At 47.5% G+C, this 24,641-nt stretch overlaps 2 protein-coding genes across 8 annotated transcripts in view; both read left to right on the forward strand.

Annotated features, from left to right (window-relative positions):
• SORBS3 (sorbin and SH3 domain containing 3) overlaps positions 1-7,504 on the forward strand; it is a 79,474-nt gene extending 71,970 nt beyond the window's left edge. For all 6 annotated transcript variants that reach the window (XM_063138930.1, XM_063138927.1, XM_063138931.1 and 3 more), the window contains 2 exons: positions 3,841-3,947; positions 5,141-7,504. In XM_063138930.1, coding sequence (XP_062995000.1) covers positions 3,841-3,947; positions 5,141-5,202 — 169 coding nt within the window. In that variant the 3' untranslated portion in view covers positions 5,203-7,504. The remainder of the gene's footprint in view (positions 1-3,840; positions 3,948-5,140) is intronic.
• A 7,161-nt stretch (positions 7,505-14,665) lies between these two features.
• The window catches only part of PDLIM2 (PDZ and LIM domain 2), a 147,764-nt gene continuing 137,788 nt past the window's right edge, over positions 14,666-24,641 (forward strand). For both annotated transcript variants that reach the window (XR_010026029.1, XM_063138944.1), the window contains exon 1: positions 14,666-14,832. The gene's annotated coding sequence lies outside the window, so the exon portion shown is untranslated. The remainder of the gene's footprint in view (positions 14,833-24,641) is intronic.

Below are 24,641 nucleotides of genomic sequence, written 5' to 3' on the forward strand. Positions count from 1 at the left end.
AGGGCGTGCATATTTATCCATATTTGGACGACCTTCTTATCCGTTCTGTTTCCAGTCAGAAAGCCTCGCAGGATCTACAGACAACTGTCGAGTGCCTAGAAAGACACGGCTTTGTCATAAACAGAAAAAAGAGCCATCTCACACCCACCCAGGTCCTCCCTCATCTAGGACCACTCATCGACACCTCCAAGGGTTTAATATTCCTCTCCCCAGAGAGAATAGTCAAGCTTCAGGACCGCTCAAGAGCAATTCATCGGCAAAGAATAACCAACTTAATGGATGCTGCGCATCTTCTGGGTTTAATGATCTCATGCCTCGGCATTCTCCCATGGGCCAGGCTGCATTCTCGCCCCCTACAGTGGTTCCTATTACCCTTCCAAGCTCAAATAGCAAGGAGGGATCGCCTCCCAATATTTCTCCCTCTGCACGTCAGAGACTCCCTCATGTGGTGGCAAGACCTCCAAAATCTGCAGGTGGGCAGCCCCTTCCAGGAGCCTCAGAGGATCTTACTGACAACAGATGCCAGCCTCGAAGGGTGGGGAGCCCACTGCAACTCTCTCCTGGCCCAAGGAAAATGGAATGCAGAGGAAAAATGCCACAGCATCAACTGGCTGGAGCTCAGGGCAGTACACCTGGGTCTAAAAGCATTCTCACGCCATCTGCGACATTCTCATGTCCTAGTCAGAACGGACAACACAACAACACGAGCCCACATAACACGTCAAGGGGGTTCCAAATCCCTCTCCTTACACCTGGAGGCCCAGAGCATGCTATTATGGGCCGAACAGAACTTAGCCTCCATATCAGCCCAACACATCAAAGGGACCCTGAACCATACAGCAGACTATCTGAGTCGGCAACAAATAGACCCAGGGGAATGGAGCCTACATCCAGCAGTCTTCCAGAGAGTCATACACCTTTTCGGCCCACTAACGCTGGACCTGTTTGCATCCAGGCACAACCACAGGCTGCCAAGATTTCTCTCCAGATTCCAGTCTTATGGAGCCGAAGGGATAGATGCACTATATATTAACTGGCCGAAAGAGAGGCTCTACGCATTCCCTCCAATCCCCCTCTTAGCCAGAGTTCTACAAAAAATCAGAAAGGAACAAGCCACTGTAGTCCTAGTAGCCCCCTTCTGGCCCCGACGCCCCTGGTTCTCCGAGATTCTAGCCCTAGCAGTGCAAGGTCCATGGTTCCTGCCCCAGATCTCAGGTCTCAGGGACCAGTACTGCACCCAGACCCAAATTGGCTCAAACTAGCCACCTGGCTGCTGAGAGGTCCATCTACTTAACTCTGGGTTATTCTGAGGATGTCATATCCACCCTGCTGGCATCCCACAAGGACTCCACCACCAGAATTTACGAAACAACCTGGAAGTCCTTCTGCAGGTGGAGTGAAAGGGAGAAGCTTATTCCACAGGCAACAGGTGTCAAGGAACTCCTAGCCTTTCTCCAACAAGGCCTTCAGATGGGTTTAAAACCGGGTACCCTGCGCAGGCAAACGTCAGCCCTGTCATCAGTCCTTTCCAGGCCTGGTAGGCAGCCACTAAGTTCACACCCTCACATCAAAAGATTCCTCCGTGGAGCAGCACTCAAGAGTCCTCCCATTGTCCATAGGTTTCCTTCCTGGAGCCTACATGTTGTACTTTCTGCATTGACTAAACCTCCCTTCGAACCAATTGCCTCTATCCCACTACGCATTTTGTCACAAAAAGTTCTTTTCCTTGTGGCCATAACATCTGCTCGCAGAATCTCAGAGTTATCTGCCATCTCAATCAGAAAAGGCCTCATCACCTTCCATAAGGATTCTGTCGTCCTTCGAACAGACCCAACCTTTATCCCTAAGGTCAACACGCTATTCCATAGGTCACAGGAGCTTATTCTGCCATCTTTCTGTCCTAACCCTTCTCATCCACAGGAGAAGGCCTGGCACAAGCTGGATGTCCGCAGAGCCATTAAAGTTTACTTAAAAAGGACAGAGTCCTTTCGAAAATCTGATTCACTGTTTGTTTCCTTTCACCCTGTGGCTATGGGCAAGAAGGTTACCAGATCTACCCTAGCTAGGTGGTTAAAAGCATGTATTTTTTCAGCCTATGAGGCCTCATGCCTCCCCAAGCCATTAGGAGTCACAGCTCACTCCACTAGAGCAGCAGCCACATCAGCCGCCTTAAGTACTAATGCCCCTCTGGCAGAAATCTGCAAGGCGGCCACCTGGACAAGTCCTAATTCCTTCATAAGACATTACAAAATAGACACATATGCCTCAGCGGATGCCTCCTTTGGCAGGAGAGTCCTCCAGCAGGTTGTAGGACTACAATAGACTCGGCTTAAGATTTTCCCACCCAGATAAGGGATTTTAGCTTTTGCATATCCCACTGTGGGATGGCTTCCTCACACCAACCTGGAGAACGGAACATTGGTACTTACCGAGAAGGTTCCTTCTGGGTTGGTGTGCGGAAGGCATCCCAACCACACCCTGAAACACCACCGAGTCTATCAGGCCCCTTGTCTCTGCATTTAGCCAGCCAGACCTTTTCCTAAGGTAATAAGTTATCTGTTCCTCTGTGGTTCTTCCTTACCTATGATACAAAGAGATGCTTCCTTTCTCAATTTCTGAGCTTTAGCCATGGACGGAACTGGCTAGGAGGAGCTTCAGACCAATAGAGGGCTTAAAACTCAGTCATGTGAATCCCTGCTTTTCCTGGGAGATAGGGGGAGTTAACCCGTTGTGGGATGCCTTCTGCACACCAACCCAGAAGGAACCTTCTCGGTAAGTACCAATGTTCCGATCCATTTAAAAACAACAGTTCTGGGGGTCCGTTAAAAAACAAACTTAGCGTTGTTAAATGCCTGGGAGAAGAGACCTGGCGCCTAAAAGATAACAGTGTTGAAGCCAGGCGAGCCTCATCAGGGAGATCATTCCACAGTTAGGGGGGCCACCACCAAAAAGGCCCTCTCCCTTGTTGCCACTCTCCAAGCTTCCCTCGGAGTAGGCACTCGGAGGAGGACCTTAGATGTTGAGTGCAGCGTGCGGGTAGGTTCATGTCGGGAGAGGCGTTCCATCAGGTATTGTGGTCCCAAGCCATGTAGAGCTTTATAGGTTAAAACCAGAATTACTCTGGGTGAATTACCCCCGCCCCCAATAGAAAAACACACCAATTCCAATATTTAAAAGAAAACAAAACAATAAACAGCACAGGAATAGATAAAACAGCCATACAAATCTACAATTAGGGCTAGAACTAGAATCTGTTTTAGAGATAATATTTTATTGACAACAGGTAGTTCGGTATAGCCAGGAACTGGGGAAAGAAGTAATAATATTTAAAGACATTGCATACTGAAGTCATGTTTACGATTACTTTCTATTTGAAAAATCAAAGGAGAAGTTATACAGAAGGAGATCTGGAAAGGTGCATTCCATTTGTAGTGTATTGTAATAACTTTTAGGGACACTAATCTAGCTTTCACTTTTTTTTCTTTGTTTGGAATCATTGTGGGTGTGTGTTTCATACTGTGATGGCTTTTAGAAATTAAATATATTAAACTGTATGATTTGTAACACATTCTCCTTAAACAACAAATACATGTTGCAATTAAATAAACAAAGGAGGGGGCGTAGCTCAGTGGTTAGAGCTCCTGTTGGGCATGCAGAAGGTCCCAGGTTCAATCCCCGGCATCTCCAGGTAGGGCTGGTAAATCTCCTGCCTGAAACCCTGGAGAGCCGCTGCTGGTCAGAAAATACTGAGCTAGAGGGTCCAAGGCCCAGACTTGGTATAAGGCAGATTCCTACCTTCCTAAGGCGGAAATGTATTTACCGATGGCTTGTGTGCTGCAGGTACCAGGCTCTTTATCAGTACAGACCTCAGAATGAGGATGAGCTGGAGCTTCATGAAGGGGACCGAGTGGACGTGATGCAACAATGCGATGATGGCTGGTTTGTGGGTATGTCTACGTTTGTGGAGAGCACTGTGAGCCGTTGCGATACGATCATTAATAGGAGTGCAATCCTAACACCAGGAAGCAGAGTAGGGGTGTGCATGACTTCTCCGGGGCTCCCCTTAGAATTAAGGAAAACCCCTCCCATGGGGTCACAGGGTATCGGGCACACCTGGACTTCAGGTGCCAAATTGAAAGAAGATGTTTGGGTAGCTGGAATGTGCTACAGGTCAGGGGAGCTGCTCTATTCCTGCATGTCTTACTGCAAGCTCTATTTGCCTGGCTTCAGTCACCACACACATGCCCACCTTCCCTTGGAACACATAAATCACAACCAAGTGAGAGAAGGTTTCAACAGTTGGGCTGGTTTAGCTGGGGGGAAAAGGAGGGTAAAGGAAGACGTGATACAGGTGTACAAAATTTTGCATGGTCTGGAGAAATTGGAGAGGGAGACATTTTTCTCTCATAATACTAGAAGCCGGGGTCATCTCATGAAGCTGATTGGTGGGAGATTCATGGCAGATAAAAGGAAAGACTTCCTCACACAGTGCATACTGAAACTGTGGAATTCGCTACTACAAGATGCAGTGATGGCCACCAATTTGGATGGCTTTAAAAGGGGGTTGGATGAATTCCTGGAGGAGAAGGCTATCAATGGCTATTAGTCCTGATGGCTATGTGCCGCCTCCAGTATCAGGCAGTATGGCTATGTACACCAGCTGCTGGGGAACATGGGCAGGAGGGTACTGTTGCACTTGTGTCCTGCTTGTAGGTTCCCAGTCAACAGCTGGTTGGCTACTGTGTGAACAGAATGCTGGACTAGATGGATCCTTGGTCTGATCCAGCATAGCTCTAATTATGTTCTTGTCGTCTTAACTTATATTGAAGCAAGGGCCCTTGGGTTTCCTTCTTTGAGCCCATGCGGAGTAATCCAGTTTGGTTTGGGCGGCAAAGAGTTCCTGCCCTCTATATCCTCCTTTGAGTAGCTGCAACATGGCAAGACGTTCTGGAGAGTCCCCCAAATCTTGCAACTGTTGCTTAAGAGGTAGAAGTGAGTTTGTAGGGGGAGATTGGAGCCCACTTTTTGTTTCAAGAGGTTTTCTCAGAAGCTTCCAGCGAAAAGGTTTCTGCTGCACGGTAAGCAACTTTGGCCCTTTCCTTCATCAGCCATCTCTTCTGTGCTTTCATTTGTACTCCAGGCATCTCCAGAAGAACTCAAAAATTTGGCACTTTCCCTGGGAATTACGTTACCCCTGTGTGACTGCCATTCAACCAACCCCTTGCGTGCCAAGTGGAAACTGAATCAGAATCTGCTGCTCTTGTATCCAGCTTCCTTGGAGCGATGCCCCCCGATCTATCAAGAAGGAGTAGAAAGAGGAGGTGATGTGAGAACCAGCCTTGAGCCCAAGCTGTGTTCACGAAGGTCTTTCGTTTTATCTCTGTTCCTTGGCCACTGTCTTCCAGTTTTGTGTCTTGGCTTCCTTGTATTGGGGCGGTTGTGGTCTTACTCCTTTTCCCAGTATTTATGAAACATCACTCTTTCCAGGCTTTCACATAACAAGCAAGAGGCTGGGCCTGAGCAGACATCTCCCGGGCCCTTGCCTGCTGCCCCAGCTCAGTTTCCGCTTCACGAGCAAATTTGGGGTTTCATCCCTTTTGCCAGCTCTCAGAGCAGCAGCAGCAGAAGGCGGAGATGGACTTGCAATCTGATGGCTGTCCTGCATCAAACCTCCCCTCCAGAAAAATCCAGCTTCCTTGAATGTACCAAACCCGGCATCGATGGCTGGAGACTCGGCGTGCAACCAACATCCCAGCGCAATGGATGAGCCGGCCAGGCTACCTGAGCACATGCACCCCTCTCTTTGCCCCGTGGGAGTTGCTGGCCCCTGCTAATAGGAGGCTGTGCCATTAGCTGAACGCAGCGGACTCTAGAATGCACATTTTTGTACCTTGCCTTGTACCTCTCAGAGGCTGAACTTTGGTCTAAATAGCCCCCCTCCACCTAAACAGATTGTTTAGAACTTTGATCTACATAACTTGCAGTCATTCCCCTTTCATGTTGGACCCTGCAGGTGGATGCACTATTTCCGTCTCTGTGTGTGTGCAAAACACAAGCAAGCTGTGATTAGTTGAATACCGAAGGCTACTTTGCCACGGGGGCACAATGTGGGCATTCCCCACAAGCAGGGGTGCTGGGGGTGGGTGGGAGAGCATGGCCGTCTGAGGAATCCCAGAAGGCAGGGTTTGGCTCGGGGCCTGAAGTCCTGCATCCCTGCCCTAGGACGTCTGTAGCTACTTGAGGATCATCCTTCTGTCCAGTCTAATGTTGAGCAAGGGCTAGAAAGGATTAAATATTATGGCCAATCTTTGGGGTAGTAAGAAGTATATAAATAAAGAGTAGGGGGTCATTCCCCTTATGGTTACTTACTTCCCTGTTAGTAGGCCTACATGAGAAGCAAGGGGGGGGTGTTTCCCTGTTGTTGTTTTTGCATAAGGTCATTGTCCACAGCTCCTCTCCGAAGATGCAGCTCGTTCCTGCTTCCAGGGACTGGTGCAGGCTCCGCAGGACTTCCATCCTGTCCTAGGAAATCTTGGCCTGTTTCTCTGTTGCCTTATTACAGCCCTTCACCTCCTTGACCTTTCCAGTCCCGCAATCGCCTTTCGCCTCCAAAGTCAGGACCAGGGGGAGTTTCCTTAGAGACGAAACCGTCTTGTAACCGCAGCAAGAGCTTTGTTCTCCAACGTGCAGCTGGTGAGGTGGAGGCACGAAGGAAGGGAGCGGGAGACTCTGCTGGGTCAGGAACACAGGAGACGTGTGCAGCCTCTTGCATCGTTCTAACAGTGCTGCCCGCCATCCTGCAGCTAGACAGCTCTGTCTTGGCACAGTCTCCGCTCTTGGAGAGGAAACGTGCAGGTTGAGACCAGCCCTCTCAGGGCCGATTGCCTACCCTGTGTAAACAACAGGAGCTGCCCTTTGTTTTTGAAGATACAGCACAGCGGCCTTTTGCAGGTTCAGGCTCGGCTTCCTACCTCAGTGGTTTTCAGACTTTCTACCTTCAGGGAACCTTTTCTTGGTGCTCCACCTCCACCCACCCCGGCATCTGCCACAGAAACCTGCACATGGCAAAGGATTCTGCCGCCTGTTCCAGGGCTCCCAGTTCACACACAGCACCAGCTGGGCTTACTCATGCTCCCTGCACAAAACCGAGAGCGAAGCCTGCACACACCCAACGCTTCCCATGAGCCTCTGCCCATTTGCAGGGTGAGATGGGTAGGGGCAGATGCACAAAAAGTTGTTTTGCCATTGCTGATCTCACTGCAGCTTACGAGGAACCCCAGGTTTCCCCTGAGTTTGAAAACACCTGATCTTGCCCGTTGGATCAAGTTTGGGGATCTCCAGGCCTGATAGGCGGATGGATTACGTCCCAAGCTATGCAGCACCGTTCGGCTCAGGCGGCTTGTGCAAGGAGGGAGTTTGGTTTGTTAGCTGTGGGGAAAGAGGGCTGTTTATGTTATTGCCTTTATACACCCTTGTCCTGCCAATAAAATCCCACTGAATTAAAGCTGCAGTCCACAGTATGGCGCTTACCTTTCTGCCTCTGAACATGCAAAGGCAAAGGAGACCCTGCCATGAAACAAGGTGGTGGATTTGGGAGGACGTTAAGGGTGGGATGGAGGCAAACCTAGTGTACGATGCTCCAGCAGCGTGGTAAATTCTCCCCTGCCATTGTGCGGCTCCGGTTCAGTTCAATGGAGTGCTTGAGAGTATCGAGAATTATGCCATGTGTTCGTCCACAATGGAGTGTCATTAGGATTTCCTGGCTCAGGCTCAAGCATGATGTCTCTTTATGTACCACTACTGGAGAGAGGGGAGACAGGAGGAGGATGGAGGCATCCCTGACAACAGAGACAACACCCAGTCTCTGCCCTTGAACTTGCATCAAGCTGAGATTTTCTGGAGCATCAAGCTCTTTCACATGGTCTGAAAAGCTGTTAGACAAGGAGTGTAGAAAAGCATTCCCCAATTGTACCATGAGATTCAGTATTAAGGTTAGAACTAAATATTAGATCAACGTATTTATTGGGTTTTTGTTTCATATTTTTCAAGTGTGTTTGTGTGTGTGAACAAACCCCCACCACCAAATTGTGAAAGGAGCATTGGGAGCAGTAAAGATAACAGAAAGAGTAAGGATTTATCAGGCGGGAAAATCCCCAACCGGTCTTCGCTAATCTCGGCTGCAATTGCCAATTTTGGGTTTTTTTACTGCTTTTCGTGTCCCTTTAACAACAGTCTGACTTGTAGCAGCTAGGTAGCTGAAGCTTTTCTCCTTATTTTATCTCCTTGATAGGAAAAAGGTTCATGTGCTACATATCCTTTATTCCTCATATTGAGGCAGTAGCTAAATCCTGTCGTTTCTTCCTGTATAATATTGCCAGGATTCGACCATTTTTGTCTGTCTCTTCTGCCAAGACTCTTGTTCACGCACTGGTTATCTCTTGGTTGGACTACTGCAACCTTCTTCTCTCTGGCCTTCCTTCGTCTCACATCAGTCCGTTAGTCTCGGTCCACCACTCTGCCGCCAAGATCATCTTCTTGGCCCGCCGCTCTGACCATGTCACTCCACTTCTGAAATCTCTTCATTGGCTTCCAATTCACTTCAGAATCCAATATAAACTTCTCCTGTTGACCTTCAAAGCTTTTCACGGTCTAGCTCCTGCCTATCTCTCCTCTCTCATCTCACACTATTGCCCCGCTCGTGCTCTTCGCTCCTCTGATGCCATGCTTCTCGCCTGCCCAAGGACCTCCACTTCCCTTACTCGGCTTCGTCCTTTTTCTTCTGCTGCCTCTTACGCCTGGAAAGCTCTTCCAGAACACTTGAGAACTACAAACTCAATCACAGCTTTTAAAACTCAGCTAAAAACTTTTCTGTTCCCTATAGCTTTTAAATATTGAGTTTGTTCTGACCCTATACTGGCAGCTTCACCCCACCGGGTGCCTGTTTACACTTCCCTGTGCCTGTTTGCATTCTCTTTCCCTCCTTATTGTTTACTACAACTTTATTAGATTGTAAGCCTATGCGGCAGGGTCTTGCTATTTACTGTGTAATCTGTACAGCACCATGTACATTGATGGTGCTATATAAATAAATAAATAATAATAATAATAATATCAGATTGCTAGTACGGGCAGAGGAGCAGAGCTAGTGAAAGCAAAATTGGAAACCCTGACCTCAGAGGTGCTCAAAACACTTCCTTCGCTTTTAACATTTTTGTTTGCAGTTTGACAGTATTGAATCCTGGATCTTGGTGGACCCAGCCCAGTCCAAAACAAAATGAGATGCTTGTTTTTCCATTAGTGGAGTTTACCCAGAGATTAGCATGAAAGTAGCCCGGCCAACACACCTGGGCTTGGCTGAGTTTCTCTGTGAGCTGTCTCTCAGCCTTAAGTCACTTTAGGGTTTTAGTGATATTTATTGACCAATCTCGAGACTCAAATGGAATTAGGCTTCAATGCAAAACAAAAGGCCTATCTCTTCAGCTGCGGACCTGAATCCATTTTGCAGAGGTGCCTTCAGCTAACCCCCCTGCCTGTCCCCCCCCCCCAATCCTGCCTTCAAATGCCCATACACAGCAGAAGAGCTGTGAACTTTCTATGGCAAGATTTAGGAAGAGCAGTTCCTTCCCCCAATCTCTGTCTTGTCACAGTCACACACTCATTTCAGACACACACACCCCATTTGATTATTTCTCAGAAGCATCTTTTATCTTTGCCCAGCTCTGCTTTTTCATACTGTATGACTTATTGTTATAAACAAAGGGCTTTGAACCTCTTTCAGCCTAGCCTGAATTCCGTTTCGGAGAAGATCTTGGAGGCTGCATTCCAGCAGTGGGCGGACCTGAAGGCCAAAAATGCAAAATCAAACCCCCAGTATTTTCTAGTTTAAAGTTCTTACTGTGTGTAACTAAGCCTTAGGAGAGGCATTTTATAAAACCCTAGAATAGTTGACCTGGAAGGGGCCTATAAGGCCATCGAGTCCAACCCCCTGCTCAATGCAGGAATCCACCTTAACACATCCCTGACAGGTGGTTGTCCAGCTGCATCTTGAAGGCCTCTAGGGTGAGAGAGCCCACCACCTCCCTAGGTCATTGGTTCCATTGTTGTACTGCTCTTAATAGTCGGAATGTTTTTCCTGATGTCCAGCTGGAATCTGGCTTCCTGTAACGTGAGCCCATTATTCTGTGCCCTGCACTCTGAGATGATCGAAAAGAGATCCTGGCCTTCCTCTGTGTGACAACCTTTCAAGTCCTTGAAGAGTGTGATCATGTCTCCCCTCAGTCTTTTCTTCTCAAGGTTAAACATGCCTGGTTCTTTCAGTCTCTCCTCACAGGGTTTTGTTTCCAGATACCTGATCATCCTCAGTGCTCTCCTCTGAACCCCCTCCAGCTTGTCTGCATCCTTCAACCTGTATTTCATCAAATGTTTGGTGATCAGGAGAAAGGGGTGTGGCCATTGGGGAACCCTGAAGGGCAGGATTGGGACCCCACATTGGCTAGGTTAAGTCCCCAGGTCTTAGAGCTTCATCACGCCATGCTTTTTATCCCGCAATATACTGAGGCTTTTGTTTGCAGAATAGATTGGCTCCTTGACATGGGCGGACACATGCTTTGAATCAAAGTACTTCTCTCAATGAGCGATTCATTGCACACTCGTGATTGGCCACTCACAAAAGTTTGCGGGTCCATTACACAAAGTCAATGTCCAGGATGCCTCAAATCTCACTTAAAAACAAAACAAAAGAAAATGCTGTGGTAGTATCTGGGAAATTGTGGGATCTCCCAGTGTGTAAATTCAGAAGTTTTTAATACAATATCACGTGCTTGCATGTAAAGGTACAGTCATGATGGGAAGACTGCAGAGAACAAAAGCCCTGGTAAGGCTGTGGGATTTTTCCTGTGTGCAGAGAACCTCAAGACCACCTCTCTCTATTGATAAATTCTTTATTTCATTATATAACCACTAGATGGTGCTGCTGATATATTGTATTAATATCCTATGTCACTTTATCTCTAATTTTTTTTTGAAAGCAAAATAAAGGGGGAAAGTGTGGGAGACGTCCTGGAGGTTGACGATGTTGTATAAAAGACCCGCAAACTTCCTTGAGTGCCCAATCGTGAGTGAGCAGTAAATCAGTGGTGTAGAAATTCTCGTAGGTTCCCCAACCCTGTTATAAATAATTAAAGGGCCAATAGCACAAATTCTTGATTTGGTTTTTTTTTAAAAAATGGGTAAGTACATATAGAATTGTAGCCCTAACCACCACCATCACCACCTGTTGGGACCCCTTGCAACCCTACTTCCCCTTCAGACATAATTCTAGACAAGAAGTGGAAACTCCACATATTAGCACCTTACGGAAATTTAGCCTGTTTTCAGATGGAGGACTCCTAGCGCTCACAATCAGGAGGCATTGTGCAGCCCCTCTCCTTTTCTACTTAATGGATTTTCTGCACTGAAAGAAGCAGTGAGAAAACACAGGGATGTCACAGGTAGAATAGAACTTTTTTTGGACCCCTGTTCTAGTATTTCTCTATATGAGCAATTTATTGCACACTCATGATTAGCCACTAATGGAAGTTTGTGGGACCTTTAAATGACACCATCAATCACCAGGACACATCCCACACCTTCTGGTAATCTTGCTTTTAAAAAGATCAGAGATAATGCACTATTTAAAATTCTCATGGGATATCTCTGTTGTGTAAAGTCAACATTGTGCTATAATACAGTTACTAGATGGCACTGTTTCATTCAACTTTATGAAGCATTGCCCAGAGGGGAGGTTTTCAATTACAAATCACATGGTATCCGTAGTGAATGCTGAAAGAGCTGGGGGGAAAAAAAAACCTAATAAGAATGCATCTTTACATTAAGTTTTTCCCTTTAATGTAGACACCCTGTGCACACTTCCTTGGGAGTAAACATTAAATACAGTGGAACTTTCTTTTGAGTAAATATGAGGGATGCATCTGATATAGCCTCTTTCCAGTTTTGAAATCTCCAAAACAACTTTTTAAGTTGATTGATTGAATTTTGAACCAGCTTTTTCCAGCGCAAAAACCTTTGCAGGATAGTTTCCAAAGAGATAAAAAAATAAAGTTGTAAAGTATGTATTTGCTCTTGTTAGCCTAAAATGCTACAATTTTTATTTCTTTTATAACTGTGTTTGTTTTTAAAGTAAGGTATGTCTTTGCATCACTAAAACTAACTTCAAGGCATAATCCTGGGATACAGAAATGAGAATGATCAGCTGGTACTAAAATCTTGTTATTCTGAACACTTTTTAAAGGGATAAATTATAAGAACTGAGTCCGGATGTTTCTCCTTTTGTCCTCTATAATTTATGACAATCCTGCTTCTTCAGGCTTAATTGATTTCAAAGTGTTGGATCAAACAGATATAATGAGATATGCACTTTAATTTGTAGTACAAATATTATATAATTGGAATAAGTAATGGAATTTGGAGGGATGGCTAAGATTACACACACACGCCGGCCCTTCCAGTTCATCAGGTCATTGTTTTCTAAGGCTTACTAGGGAATAAAGCCCACTAAACTTACTTCTGAGTAAGCATGTACAGGATCACACTGTGAGGCTTATTCGGATTAATTTACAGTGTCAGAAGTCTCGCAAGCAGAAATCAAATTTGGCTAAACTTGAGGAGCTAAATGAAAAAAGATCACTTAGCAAAGACCGATACAGCATGCATTTTGATTTGGAAATGAAGTCCCACTGAATGTAATGGGATTTATTCCTAAGTAAGTGCCTGTAGGATCAGAGCTGTCACCAGGAGTTGACATGGTTGGGCACCTATCGAGGCCCTTGACCCAGTAGGGGGCCCACTGCCTCTGCTGCTGGTCACTGTCTGTTCACCTGTATTATCCAAGAGGAAGAGACATAGAGCTCCATCACACCAGTTTTTAACGCACCGTTGTCCTGCCTTGTTTACCATTTTGCCCGTGACTCTCACACGACATTGTCCCTGTCCTGCAGTCATCTCGCCTCTTCCCCTCCATTTTCCGTGTTTTTCTGGGGCTGGGAAAGTGCAGTATTTTTTCTCCATGCAGGATAAAACAGCCCTTCTGTTCCAGTGTATTGGCGTCTTCGTGATACGTCAGAGAACGTCCCTTCTTGGCGGCGTGTGCATTGAAGGGCGGTCTTGCTGATGAAAGAGGAGGGCAGGGCGGTTCTCCAGTAGAACCACTTAACAGGGGAAGAAGGGAGAGAGGGCGTGCGAAGACCCCATGCAGAAGGGAGCATCACCTCACCTCTAAAGGCGGAAATGGTGCCCAGCTGATGAAATGCTAAATCGTTAGACAACAAAATCAGAGGGAGGGAAGGGGCCCACACCTATCCTAATGTCTATGAACCAGAAGATCCAGTGAACTGGAGGGGGAAGAAGGGGACGAGGTGGGGCGGGCACAATAGTGAAAGAGTGAACAAGTGAAAAGAGATTTCACTGGTAAGATGGTGATACCAGGAAGGCACATGAAAGAGACCAGCACTTGATATGCTAATGAAATGGAGGTGGAAACTGCGGATCATACCTGGGGGGAAAAGTAGGTATGATGGACCCCATAGACAGAAGTGTAAAGGTGTCTCAGCAACCCCCACCAGACCAGAGGGAGGATAAGTGAATATGAAGTGACGATCAGGGAAAGTTGGTGGGACTACTTCAAGGAGGCATCTTGTCTAGATTCCACCTGAAAAAGAAACCTGGACCCAGCGTGTATAGAGGACTGAAGCCTTTCAACCCAAGCCTGTGTGGGTTTATTCAGGGAAAAGTCCCCCTGTGTTCAATGGCACAAACTCCTATGAAAGTATCCCGAAGATTGCAGCCTCAGCTTATTTGCCAGGACATAAAGCCAAAGGTCCTAGCCAGCAGGTGCAATTGGTGAGGTGGGCTGTTTTCTTTATGCCCTGCTTGTAGGCTTCCTAGAAATGTTGGCTGTCCCCTGTTGGAAGCAGGACTCGAAGGTTCTAAGGTCTGATCCGGCTGAGTGTACTGTGGAGTAGTGGTTAGAGCAACCTACCCAAAATTGGTTCCCTCTAGACGTGTTGGACTGCAGTGCCCATGATTCCCAGCCAAGTGGTATGGAATAATGGGAGTTGCAGTCCAACCACACCGACAGCCTAGGCCTGGGGGAACCCAGGTTCAAATCTCCACTCAGCCATGAAGCTCACTGGTTGGTCTTGAGCCTAACCTACCTCACAGGATTGTCATGAGGGGGGGGGGGGGAACTGGGGCCTGCGTCTTCGAGAGCCATGTCCTCCGCCTTGAACTCTTTGGAGGGACAGAACAATGCCATAAATCAACGTCCTTCTGTTCTCCAGCTCGGGAAAGCCCAGCAGGACAGGGTGGTGGTGGAGGAGGAGGCGAGAGGATGATTATTACTTCTCCGTCCGACCGCCTCTCTTTCTCCCCCCCCACCTCCCCCAGACACAAACTTTGCCTCGGGGCGCGGCGCAAGCTTGGTAGAAATAACAGCAATTAAAAGGCGGACTTTCCGGAGACTGCAGGGGCGTCGCTGCGCCTGGAGGCGGCGCTCGTCTGCCGAACTTGCCCAAGCCGTTTCGAGTGGTAGTCCAAATAGGGAGCCGCCAGCCCCTTTGGAGGAGGAGGAGGAGGAGGAGGAGGAGGAGGAGAGGATGGAGCTCGGCGGGAGGCAGCAGCCGGGTAAAGTGGAGGACGCGTCGCAGCAGCAGCGGTAGTGGCCGGCAGTGGCAGCAGTGGGGCTGGTTTTCGTCGCCTTACCGGCAACTCCTCTCCCGACATCCTTGCAATTCCGGAGTGGCCCAAAAGCAAAGCGGGACAGGCTCTGGTTTCGGGGTAAGTGCGTCCTGTGGCAGCTGGACAGGGGGCTGCGCGAAGCGGAGTAAAATCGGGTTAGAGATGCTTCGTTAGCCTTGTCCTGTCTCGGTGTAAAAAAAAAGCTACTGCTCTTGTTCCGGGGTGGGGTAGCCCTTCGGCACGTCTACTCCGAAGCAAGTCTCCTTTGGGGGAGTGATCAGATTGCAGTTTAGGGATCTTGTTCATTTTCTTTCCAATCTATTTCTTGGGATTTATCCCGGTGTGCGTGTCTGGTGCAAGGCTGCAACAGAAGGGAACTTGTGGGTGGGTGGGTGTTTTATCCATCATCATTTGCAAAATAATATTTTTTAAAATGAAAATTAAAGGAGGTGTCTGTATCCCCCCTCCCCCTTCTCCTGTTCGTTGGCCCTTGGAGGTTTTGCGCGCAGCTCCGCCTCTGTCCTCGCTTTCAGATCGGAGGAAAACGGAACTTTTCCGCTTTGCCTTCAGCCGTTGGATTAAACAAGTTATGTCCGCTGCTGGTTTTGCGTCTTCTAGTGCTCTGTTTTAATTGCCGATGGGTTCGGCTTTTCGCTTGTTGGTTTTGTAGGGCTATGTGTATGGACTTGAACTTTATTCGTAATTTAAAAACAGCAGCACCTACTTGTGTTTGTTGTTACTGTAAACCACCTTGGGAGTTGCTCCGGATGAAAGGCAGCCTGCAAATATTAGTAAACAAATAGGATTATGGCTGCTTAGGATTTCTAAGGTGAAACCCAAAAAATCCCCTGTGGATTTTTTGAAGGGACAGCTGGTTTAGCTGCTGCTTATCCTTCCTCCCCAACCCTTCTGTTAATCAGTGCTCCCTTCTTGGTTGAAAGGGTTCACCTATTGTGCCATTAATGTGCATTTCCCTTTACAAAACAAATGAAAGGCCTCTGCCCCGTGGAGGCTGCAATCTCAAACGGGAGGTAAGAGGTGAAGAATGTGTGTTAAGCTAACAGGATTTAGGGCTCAACCTTATGCATCTTGAGGCAGAAAAAAAAAAACCCCTCCAACTCCCAGCATTGCTGTCTGGGGAATGCTGGGAGTTTTAGGTCATTTTTTTCAGTTTAAACATGGATAGGATTGAGTCCTTAGGAAAGCTCTCCTAAATAATGCAGGAGAATGGAATGGCCAACTTGCTTTAGTCGGTTTAGGGGTGTAAGAATTTGTATTGGGATAGGGGCAGAGAGAGCAAGCTGGCTTTCCCCTGCCCCTACTAGAGGATAAAAGCCTTGTGGCACCTTCTTCTTTTTGCTGTTAACAGTCTAGTCCTCAGGAATTTTGTGTGGAAGTTGCCACTCATGTTGTCCAAGGAGGATGGTCTAGTGGACTTGCTATTTCAGGTCCTCCTGCCAGGGCTGTGCTCTAGAACCTGTCTTCGTTACCTCACAGCATAATAAAGAACAGCGTGCACCTGAGTATACGCAGAGCGCTTTTTCTCTTTCCACTAATTGACATAACTAATACCCCGATATACTTGAGATCTGAGAGTTTCTGAAGCAGAAGGGAGGCTATCCAGGCACACTTGAGCCCGGGCCTCTGTAATTTTAGCAAACTGAGCCTGTCCACCCACCCACCCCATTTCCGGACTTTGACCTGTCTGTCTGCCATGCCACAGACTTGGCTGGCTCACACAGGTCTTTAGGGCTGTGGGGTAATGACAAGAGCCCAGGACTTGGCTGGGTGCTGTACAGTGGCCGGGGAGGGAAGCAGAAGCTAGAGCCAGCACAAGGAACTATTTTTGCTGTGGGTGAGAAACCGTCATAGGAGCCGCCTGGTCGCTCTTCGCAGCAAAGTTTTGCCCCATAACGTTTCTAACTTTGCTGCATTGCTTATGTTTCACACACACCAAGCATGTGCTCTTGAAAGTTTCAGAACCTTTTGAGCTTTATGATATAAAGTTCGCTTATATTTCTTTCCCACCTTATCCCCGAAGTTCAGAGCAGGTTATAAGATATTTATTTTATTTTATTTTATTTATTTATTACATTTATATCCCGCTTTTTTTCCTCCAAGTAACCCAAGGCATGATACATAACCCTTCTCCCCTCCATGTTATCTTCACAACAACAACAACCCTGTGAGGTAGGTTGAGCTGAGAGTATGTGATGGTCCAAAGTCACGCAGTGGGTTTCCATGGCTGAGTGGGGACTAGAACCCGGATCTCCCAGTCCAACACCGTAGCCACTACACCACACTGGGATGTCAAATTTTCCAGCCCAATCAGCCAAAGGTCCAGGGTTGTTTGCGGTGGCAGGTGACAAGTGCCTCCAAGAACCTCACAACCTGGGCACAAGGTAGTTTTCCTTTCCTGTTTGTCCCCAGTGGTATCCTGCCTCTGGAGGTGAAGGGTCCTAAGGCCCCAAGCCTGCAGAGGTAGACTTGAAAGTTACATCTAGGGCATGATGAAATCTTGAGAGCCTCCACTGGTCAAAAGGTGAAACTTCAAAGCCCTGCGTGAATTATACAAAGCAAGCAAATGAATGCATATTAGCCTAAACTTGCTGCTTGATACCCATTTGAGAATTCCACCCTTACGCAATTTAGTCAGAGTATATTTATTTATATTTTATTTATTTATTACATGTCCATAGCGCCCAGTACCCAAAGCACTATCTATGTAATCCTCCTTGCACCTGTGCTGAAATTTCCTGTCCTCCTTCAGCCTGTTCCATATTTTCCCTTAGTGCTTTGGAGGAAGCTGTTCTGCAGAAAATGGGGGAGAAATTCACTTTGGATCAGCTGCCAAGTGCTGTGCGAGCGAATCCACACAATCCTGCACAACAGGGGAAGCAGTAAACACTTAATCCCGCTGCAATTATACATAAAGCCAAGTTTTGTGGCTGGGCTGCTGTAAACCTGATCCACTTTCTTGCTTCCAGATGAGGTGTTAACTGTTTGCTCACAGCATTCATTACAATTTTTCAGTTCTTATTGGCAAGGCAGTTCTGGCTGAAGTATGGCTCACATCCAGGCTACATGAATTTGGGGAGATCCAGAGTGTGGTGTTAGGAAATGCTAACCTTGCTATTTAGAGGATTTGAGGGGTCTTCACAGTGGTCTAGTTCCTTAGGAAGTTACATGGATGATGATGTGAACGGTGCTGGTTCTCTGCAATGAGCCTACAGGAGTCAGAGGGAAAAGTATTACATGGGAGAAAGTGCTTCCTTTTATTAGAATCCTTGACTCTGCTGGAAGCTGTTGTCTGGACACGCCTAAAATATCCAGTATGATAGAGTAGGAGCAGGTGGGTGCCTTTCTCATAAACGGACTCCATTTCCAGTTTGTTCACTGCTGTTCTTAACTTTCCTTTGGGCTCTGTTTATCACCACTTCTCTTGACTGTGCAGCATGGCTCAGCTCCGTTTTTATTGGTTTTTTTTTTTTGTCATAACGAAAAGCCAAGGGGAAAAATGTTAAAATTGCAAATGAATGACAGGTAACTTTAGATACTTCCAGACTGTAATACAGTCAACAGTGTTTTACCTCTTGACGTCTGTCTCTTTATTGTGATGTTTCTGCATAAACTCTCCACCCAATCAGAACTGTTGTGCAATTGAGGGCCGGCTCTACCATTAGGCCAAGTCAGGCAGCAGAAGCGGGCCCGTTGCCAGCACTGAAGTAAGATTCAACTGCCAGTCCAGTTGGCTTCTGAATATAGGGGTGGATAGGGGAAGATGGCCCCTTGTCCTTTACCATATGCATCAAAACATCTTGGTTGTAGATGGCCCCGTTGAGTAGAAAGCTTTTGTGCATGCAGTTGTATGGATGTAGGTTCTGCTTTCAGACACTGGTGGGACATGGTCACTGAGCGGATGTGGCCAGCAGAGGGTTGCGGGCAGAGCTAGGGGCACTCCCCACCCACCCACATTTCAGATGTACACTACCAGCACATTTCTCTTTCTAAGTAAAAGACCTAGGGCAGGGGTATCCAACTTTTTTGCGTCAGTTGGAATTTTGAGAAAGTGTTGTGGGAACTCTCACAAAATGGCTGCCATGGGGGTGTAGCCCATTCATAAAACAGCTACTAGGGTGGGCATGGATGATCACAAAACAGGAAGGGCAAACTAGTGAGACAAAAAGAAAAGTAACCTGCCCAAGACACCGAAGTACAAGGCAGAGGTCATGTCTGAGCTCCAAAACACGAAACCACTCTTTTGAACCCACTCTTTTGGAGAACAGCACTTCTCTTTGTAGCAGGCCAGCTTCAAAGTAAAAAAAAAGCTTAACAGGCACCAAAAGTGGAGTCTGTGGGCACATTAGTGCCTGTGGGCACCATGTTTGAGACACCAGGGCTAGAAACATTTTTTTTTTAATAAATGCTGAGCAGGGCCGGCTCTAGCATTAGGCAGAGTGAGGCAGCTGCCTCAGGCAGCAGATGCTGAAACAGGGAGTATTAGTGAAATGTCAGAGCCATATGTGCTGTGTGGCCTGCCCTGCACACCCTAAGCTAGCCTGCTGCCCTCATGTGTGGTAGAGGATGTTGTCCTGTTGGTCACCAGTGTTGAAGTAAGATTTGACTGCCAATCTGGTTATATTTTAGGCTGTATCTTATGGTTTTAATTTTTGTGCACCGCCCAGAGCGCTTTGGTTATTGAGTGGCATAGAAATGAAATAAATGTACACTGATGGTGCTAAATAAATAAATAAATAAATAATAATAAAAAATCTGGTCGGTGGAATGGGTGGAGGTGCCATCTTGGCCTTCACCTCAGGCAGCAAAATGTCTTGGGCAGCCCATGTTGCGAATGTAGGGGAGGGGCCTCCAATATCCTTGGAGGCCCCTTCTAGAGGATTCCAAGCCCCTCCCTCCTCCGTAGGCCAGTTACAACCAGAGTGGCCCAAGATGTTTTGCTGCCTGAGGTGAAGGACATGATGGCCCTCTCCCCTATTTTATGTACAGAAGTTGACTGGACTGGCAGTTGAATTTTACTTCAGTGTTGACAATGGAACAGCATCTGCCACCTGACTCGGCCTAATGGTAGAGTTGGCCCTGTGCCATAACCCTTGTTGCAGAACACAAACACACAACCATTCGTTCTCTTCACATTTATGGATTTTTTTATGTCAGCGCATGATGACATAGATGCTGTGCTGTCCTTAACTCACAGTCCCATCTTTTCTCCTATGTTGGGGAAGGCAAATCGTGGCCCTCTCAATGTTTTTGCCTACAGCTCCTACCAGCCCTAGCCAGTAGAGTTGTTGTTGTTATTATTATATTTATTTATATCCCACATTTTCCCCAGTATTGGGACAGTTGCCACCTCCACCCTGCACTCTTCCAATATCCTTTGAGAAATTGTGGTGGTCTTTTTTTTTAAGAGCTCTCTCTCGCTCACACCCTCATTCCAGTATTTAGGATTTCAGAATAAAATAATGTGTCAGAATCCTCTAGTCCTTTTTTACAACATAAATTCATTTTGCCCCTCTCTGGTATGTCACAAGTAAGCGAATACTTCTAGCCTTCAGGCTGAACTACAGAGTTGTTGCCCATGTTCCAGGTGTAAAGCAACCATATTCTCTGAGCACGTGTCCAAGCCACAAAGAAAAGCCTTAGACAGACACTTAGACAAAATGTGTTATTTAGGGTATCCAGATGCTCTAAATTGGGGTTGGCAACCTTTTTTGGGGGGGGACTGTGGGCACATGTGACAATGGAAGAAACTTGTGGGCACTGCCACAAAATGGCTGCTGAGTGAGGCACGACAAAGGGAAAGCAATCTGCCCAAAAGGCTGAATACAAGGCAGAGGCTATTTCACAGCACTCCCAACTGGCCATAAGAAATTGAGTTGTTGTTTTTATATAAGTGGGAGGGGTAGGATACCTTGGGGCTGTCTTCATGGCGCTGAGTTGGTGCCGCTCCACAGCCAAACCCCACAGTTTCACTGGTGCAGAGTAGCAGCAAGTTATCCAAATGGAGGGAGGCAGCGCAGGCTTTCCGGCGGCCATTAGGCTTGCCGAGCTTGCCCTCTCCTGTGGCTTCTGGCGACCAATGGCAGGTTGCCTTCCACCCAGGAACGCCACTGGAGCACTGCCCAATCGAGGACATACGGGGAAGAGGAAAAGTCGGGATAAATCCCTGACCTTTCCGCTCTGCATCTTTGTCTCTTTGCCCCGGGGTGGCTCCAAATTGGTGGCTGCGTCATATAACTGATGTAGCGTGGATTCGGAGTCATCCCATGGCAAAGACAACGTATAGACAGCTCCTTTAGAGAATGTTATCCTTAAGATTTCAACTGCCTTGACCTTTTGGGACTGCCTCTCAATGCTCAGGGCCCTAATTCAGACACGCACATCAACACCAAGGGGTGGTCTGCAGGTGTGAATGGGGTCACCAGAAATGCGACACTACAGATTATATTTCCGTAATTGCCTCTCTTCTTCAAGGGGTCAGTGGACGTTCAGTTCACACATGCAGCTGCTGACGATTATCAAGTATACAGTAGTCAAGGCCAAAAACAGACACACCACATTTTAACAGAGGTCACTGAGATTTCTTCAGCCATGCCGTGAGTCCAACTTTACAACCTACCTTACACATGTATATACTAGTAGGCTGAATTCACTGCCTGACGCGAACACCAAGATGGCGGTCCATTCTGTGTACAAAGGCTGCCGGAACTGACAGTCAATTCTTTCCTCAATACTAGCAATGGGATAGTGTCCTCCGCAACACCTGAAGGTAGCAGGCTGCCTTAGGGGGCCTGGGGCAGGCTATGTGGCCTACTGCTCTCTCCTCCAACACCTTGCTGCCTCCTTCCAGCAACCGCCTCACTCTGCCTAATGATAAGGTCGCCCCTGTGCATCAGGCAGCTGGCTGTCTTTGAATATATACTGAGGTAGCACCCATACATTATCAGTTTGAGTCCGTAAGTTTATCCTTCACTTAAATGTTTTAAAGCCAACATTTTAAAGAACAGTTACAAAACTGCTCCAGTGACCGGCAAAGCCAAGGTTGTATCACAGGTACTAGCCATTTTTGGTGCTGTCTGTGGGAACGTCTTGCCCATGTGGGCTGAAAAGCTGTGGAATTATTTTCTTTGTTTTATATCTAGAGTTTGCTTTGGGAGCGTTTGGACTGAATGCAGTGGAGGGTTCTTCTACATCTGCCCATTGTTCTACACCTGCTGGGGAATTTCATCCCGAGGCCCAAATTCCATTCTGTAGACGCTCTTGGGGGCTGCATTCCAGTGGTCAGCAGAGCCAAAGCAAAGCGGGTGGGACCCAAAATAAAACACACACACACACACCAAATATTGAATGATGCATGCACAGACTATTCTTACCATAGTTTTTCTAAGGATCGTACCTCCCTAGTGCTATTTTTAAACCTGCCTTGTAGTAGCCACACCTAGATAAGAAGATGTAAAACTCTGTGTGTGTCTGTTTTCCTTGAAGTAGAATCTATAACTTCAAGCGTCCCTCTGCCTACCATGCAAGCCAAAAGAAGAATGACAGCAGTTTCATGTCTTCAGTCTGCAGGGATAGCTGTTTGTGACAACGCACCATACTGCACACCCAGGATCCTATCCTGCTGGCTGCTCCTAATGGGGTGGGTGGGAACTCCCCCCCCCCCATTTGTCCCCTGGAACCCCATCAGCAGGTTTTGAGGTAGAAAATCTCTCTTCCCCACCTCAGCTAGAGACAGGGGCTATTTGTGTTCCTGACTGGGAAGGGGGAGGTAGCTTCCTGCTGGCACCAAAACATGTAAATGCAGGAAATTCTTCCCCTGAAGGCTGCCTTTGTGTGTCGGGTTTGGGGCCATTTTCTTGCTGGCTGTTTTGGGGAAGGTATTGAGCCTGGAAAGTCACAAGGACAAGGTGGGCAATGGGAGTTTCCTCTCCCTGTGTCGTTCCCTCTCCTTTTGGCTAGCCCCACTTTGCTGTAACCCTTCCAGGATTCATTTATTTCTCTTCTTTTCGACGGCTTACATAGCTTTACAATAGCTTACGTGAGGCTTTCCCGCCGGAGACCTGTTCAGGTCTGCTCCCGTAGCTTTAACAGTGCAGCAGTGTTGTCTGGGGCTCCCTGGCCATTTACTGAGCCCCTGGTATGTGGTTGGAAGTGTCACCTAGCAGGTGTGTGTCTGTGTCGGTCGCAGAGAGCATCCGAGCGTGGTCTCTGTAATGTGGAAAAGCCTTTGAATTATCCACAGGGTTTGGGGAGAAATGCAAAAACTAAATAAATAGTTAACTGGTTTTCCTCCTCTCTCTAATTCCCTGCCCTGGTTTCCCCCCTTGAGATGCAATGTGGAGATTTAGTTCATGGTTGACTTGAGCCCTGGGTGCAATAAGGTCTGCCCACCCCCCACCCCCCACATTGCTGTGCGAATAGGCGGCACGCTTGGTGAGGTGTCAGCCCGGCATCCTCTCCAGCCCCAGTTGCAAAAATGTATGAATCAGGCCTGTGGCTGCGAACTTCCTGCATTGCTCTCTTGGTGCCTTTGTCTCCCTTCGCTCCACTCCCCACCCCTCCCATGCTGCTGCTCTCCCCACTCCGGCTTCCTCATGAGAGAGAAGCGGGCACACTTTGGCCTATGGCACCAAATGTCTGGCGCTGACGATGGCTCATGTCTCCAGGGTCCTCGCTTCCCCTCCCAGGACAAGAAGCCGCTCCCACCCCCTAATGAGCCTTTTTGCTCCTCAAGGCGAAGGGACTCTTCTGGTTTTCTGTTCTTGCTCCTGCCTGCCCTCCTCGACACCACAAAATGAATGCCCTGTTCCTTTTACAAGCGTATTTCTGCTTTGTTCCTACTGATTCATTCACACAGCCACATCCAGTGGGGACTTCCCCATTATTTAACTGGGCAGTGGGAGGGATCATGTAATGGCCTATGTGAGGCTTGCCAGCAGGGCTGCAACCACCTTTGGAAGAAAGTCCAAGAGAACAAAATAATATATTTTAAGGAAGAGATGCAGTCAATAGTAAAACTAAGATATGAAGATAGAGGTTGAAAGGTGGACCCCACATAGCTGGCTAGGGTTAATAGTGAGGTCTGAAGGTTGCACCATACTCTAGTCCAGAGGTGCAAAGCCTCAGGCTTGTGGACCAAATGCAGCTTGCCTGGGTCCCAATCCGGAAGACAGGGCTCCTGTATCTTTAACGGTTGCATAGAAAAGGGAATTTCAGCAGGTGTCATTTGTACGCATGCAGCACCTGATGAAATTCCCTCTTCATCACCACAGTTAAAGCTGCAGGAACCCTGCCCTATTGACCAGATACAAAAGAGGGCAGGACTCCTGCAGCTTTAACTGTGGTGATGAAGAGGGAATTTCATCAGGTGCTGCATGCGTACAAATGACACCTGCTGAAATTCCCTTTTCTATGCAACCGTTAAAGATACAGGAGCCCTGTCCTCCTTTTCATATGGCCATCCTAGGCTAGAGTTAATGCAAGTGGTAGTTCAAGCCTCAAATTGCCCATCCCTGCATTCAGGGATGCAGAAGCAAGCACACAGACCAACAGTATTCCTCCCAAAGCAACATCAAACGAACATAAGATGAGTCATGCTGCCCTTCTCCTGAGCCCATTCCCTTTTCCCTGGCTGTTGAAAATTTGGTGTTTTCCTGGCTTCCGTACCTGTCTTCTCATTCTAAAAGGCTGAAATCCATCCCTGGAGCTTAGTTACTGGTATTAAAAGCTCTAAGGTAAAATATGCTGGTGTTTGCAGGGGGCAGGCTTTTGCCTTCGGCCCCGCCCTGTTTTGCCTTTGGCTCCGCCCATTAATGTAACACGGACCCAAAGAGCTGCTCTGAAATGTAGTTCAACACGTTTTGGCCAGATCTACAGCTTGTGTCAAATCA

Source organism: Elgaria multicarinata, chromosome 12, assembly GCF_023053635.1.
Source record: "Elgaria multicarinata webbii isolate HBS135686 ecotype San Diego chromosome 12, rElgMul1.1.pri, whole genome shotgun sequence".
NCBI classification, from domain to species: Eukaryota; Metazoa; Chordata; class Lepidosauria; order Squamata; family Anguidae; genus Elgaria; species Elgaria multicarinata.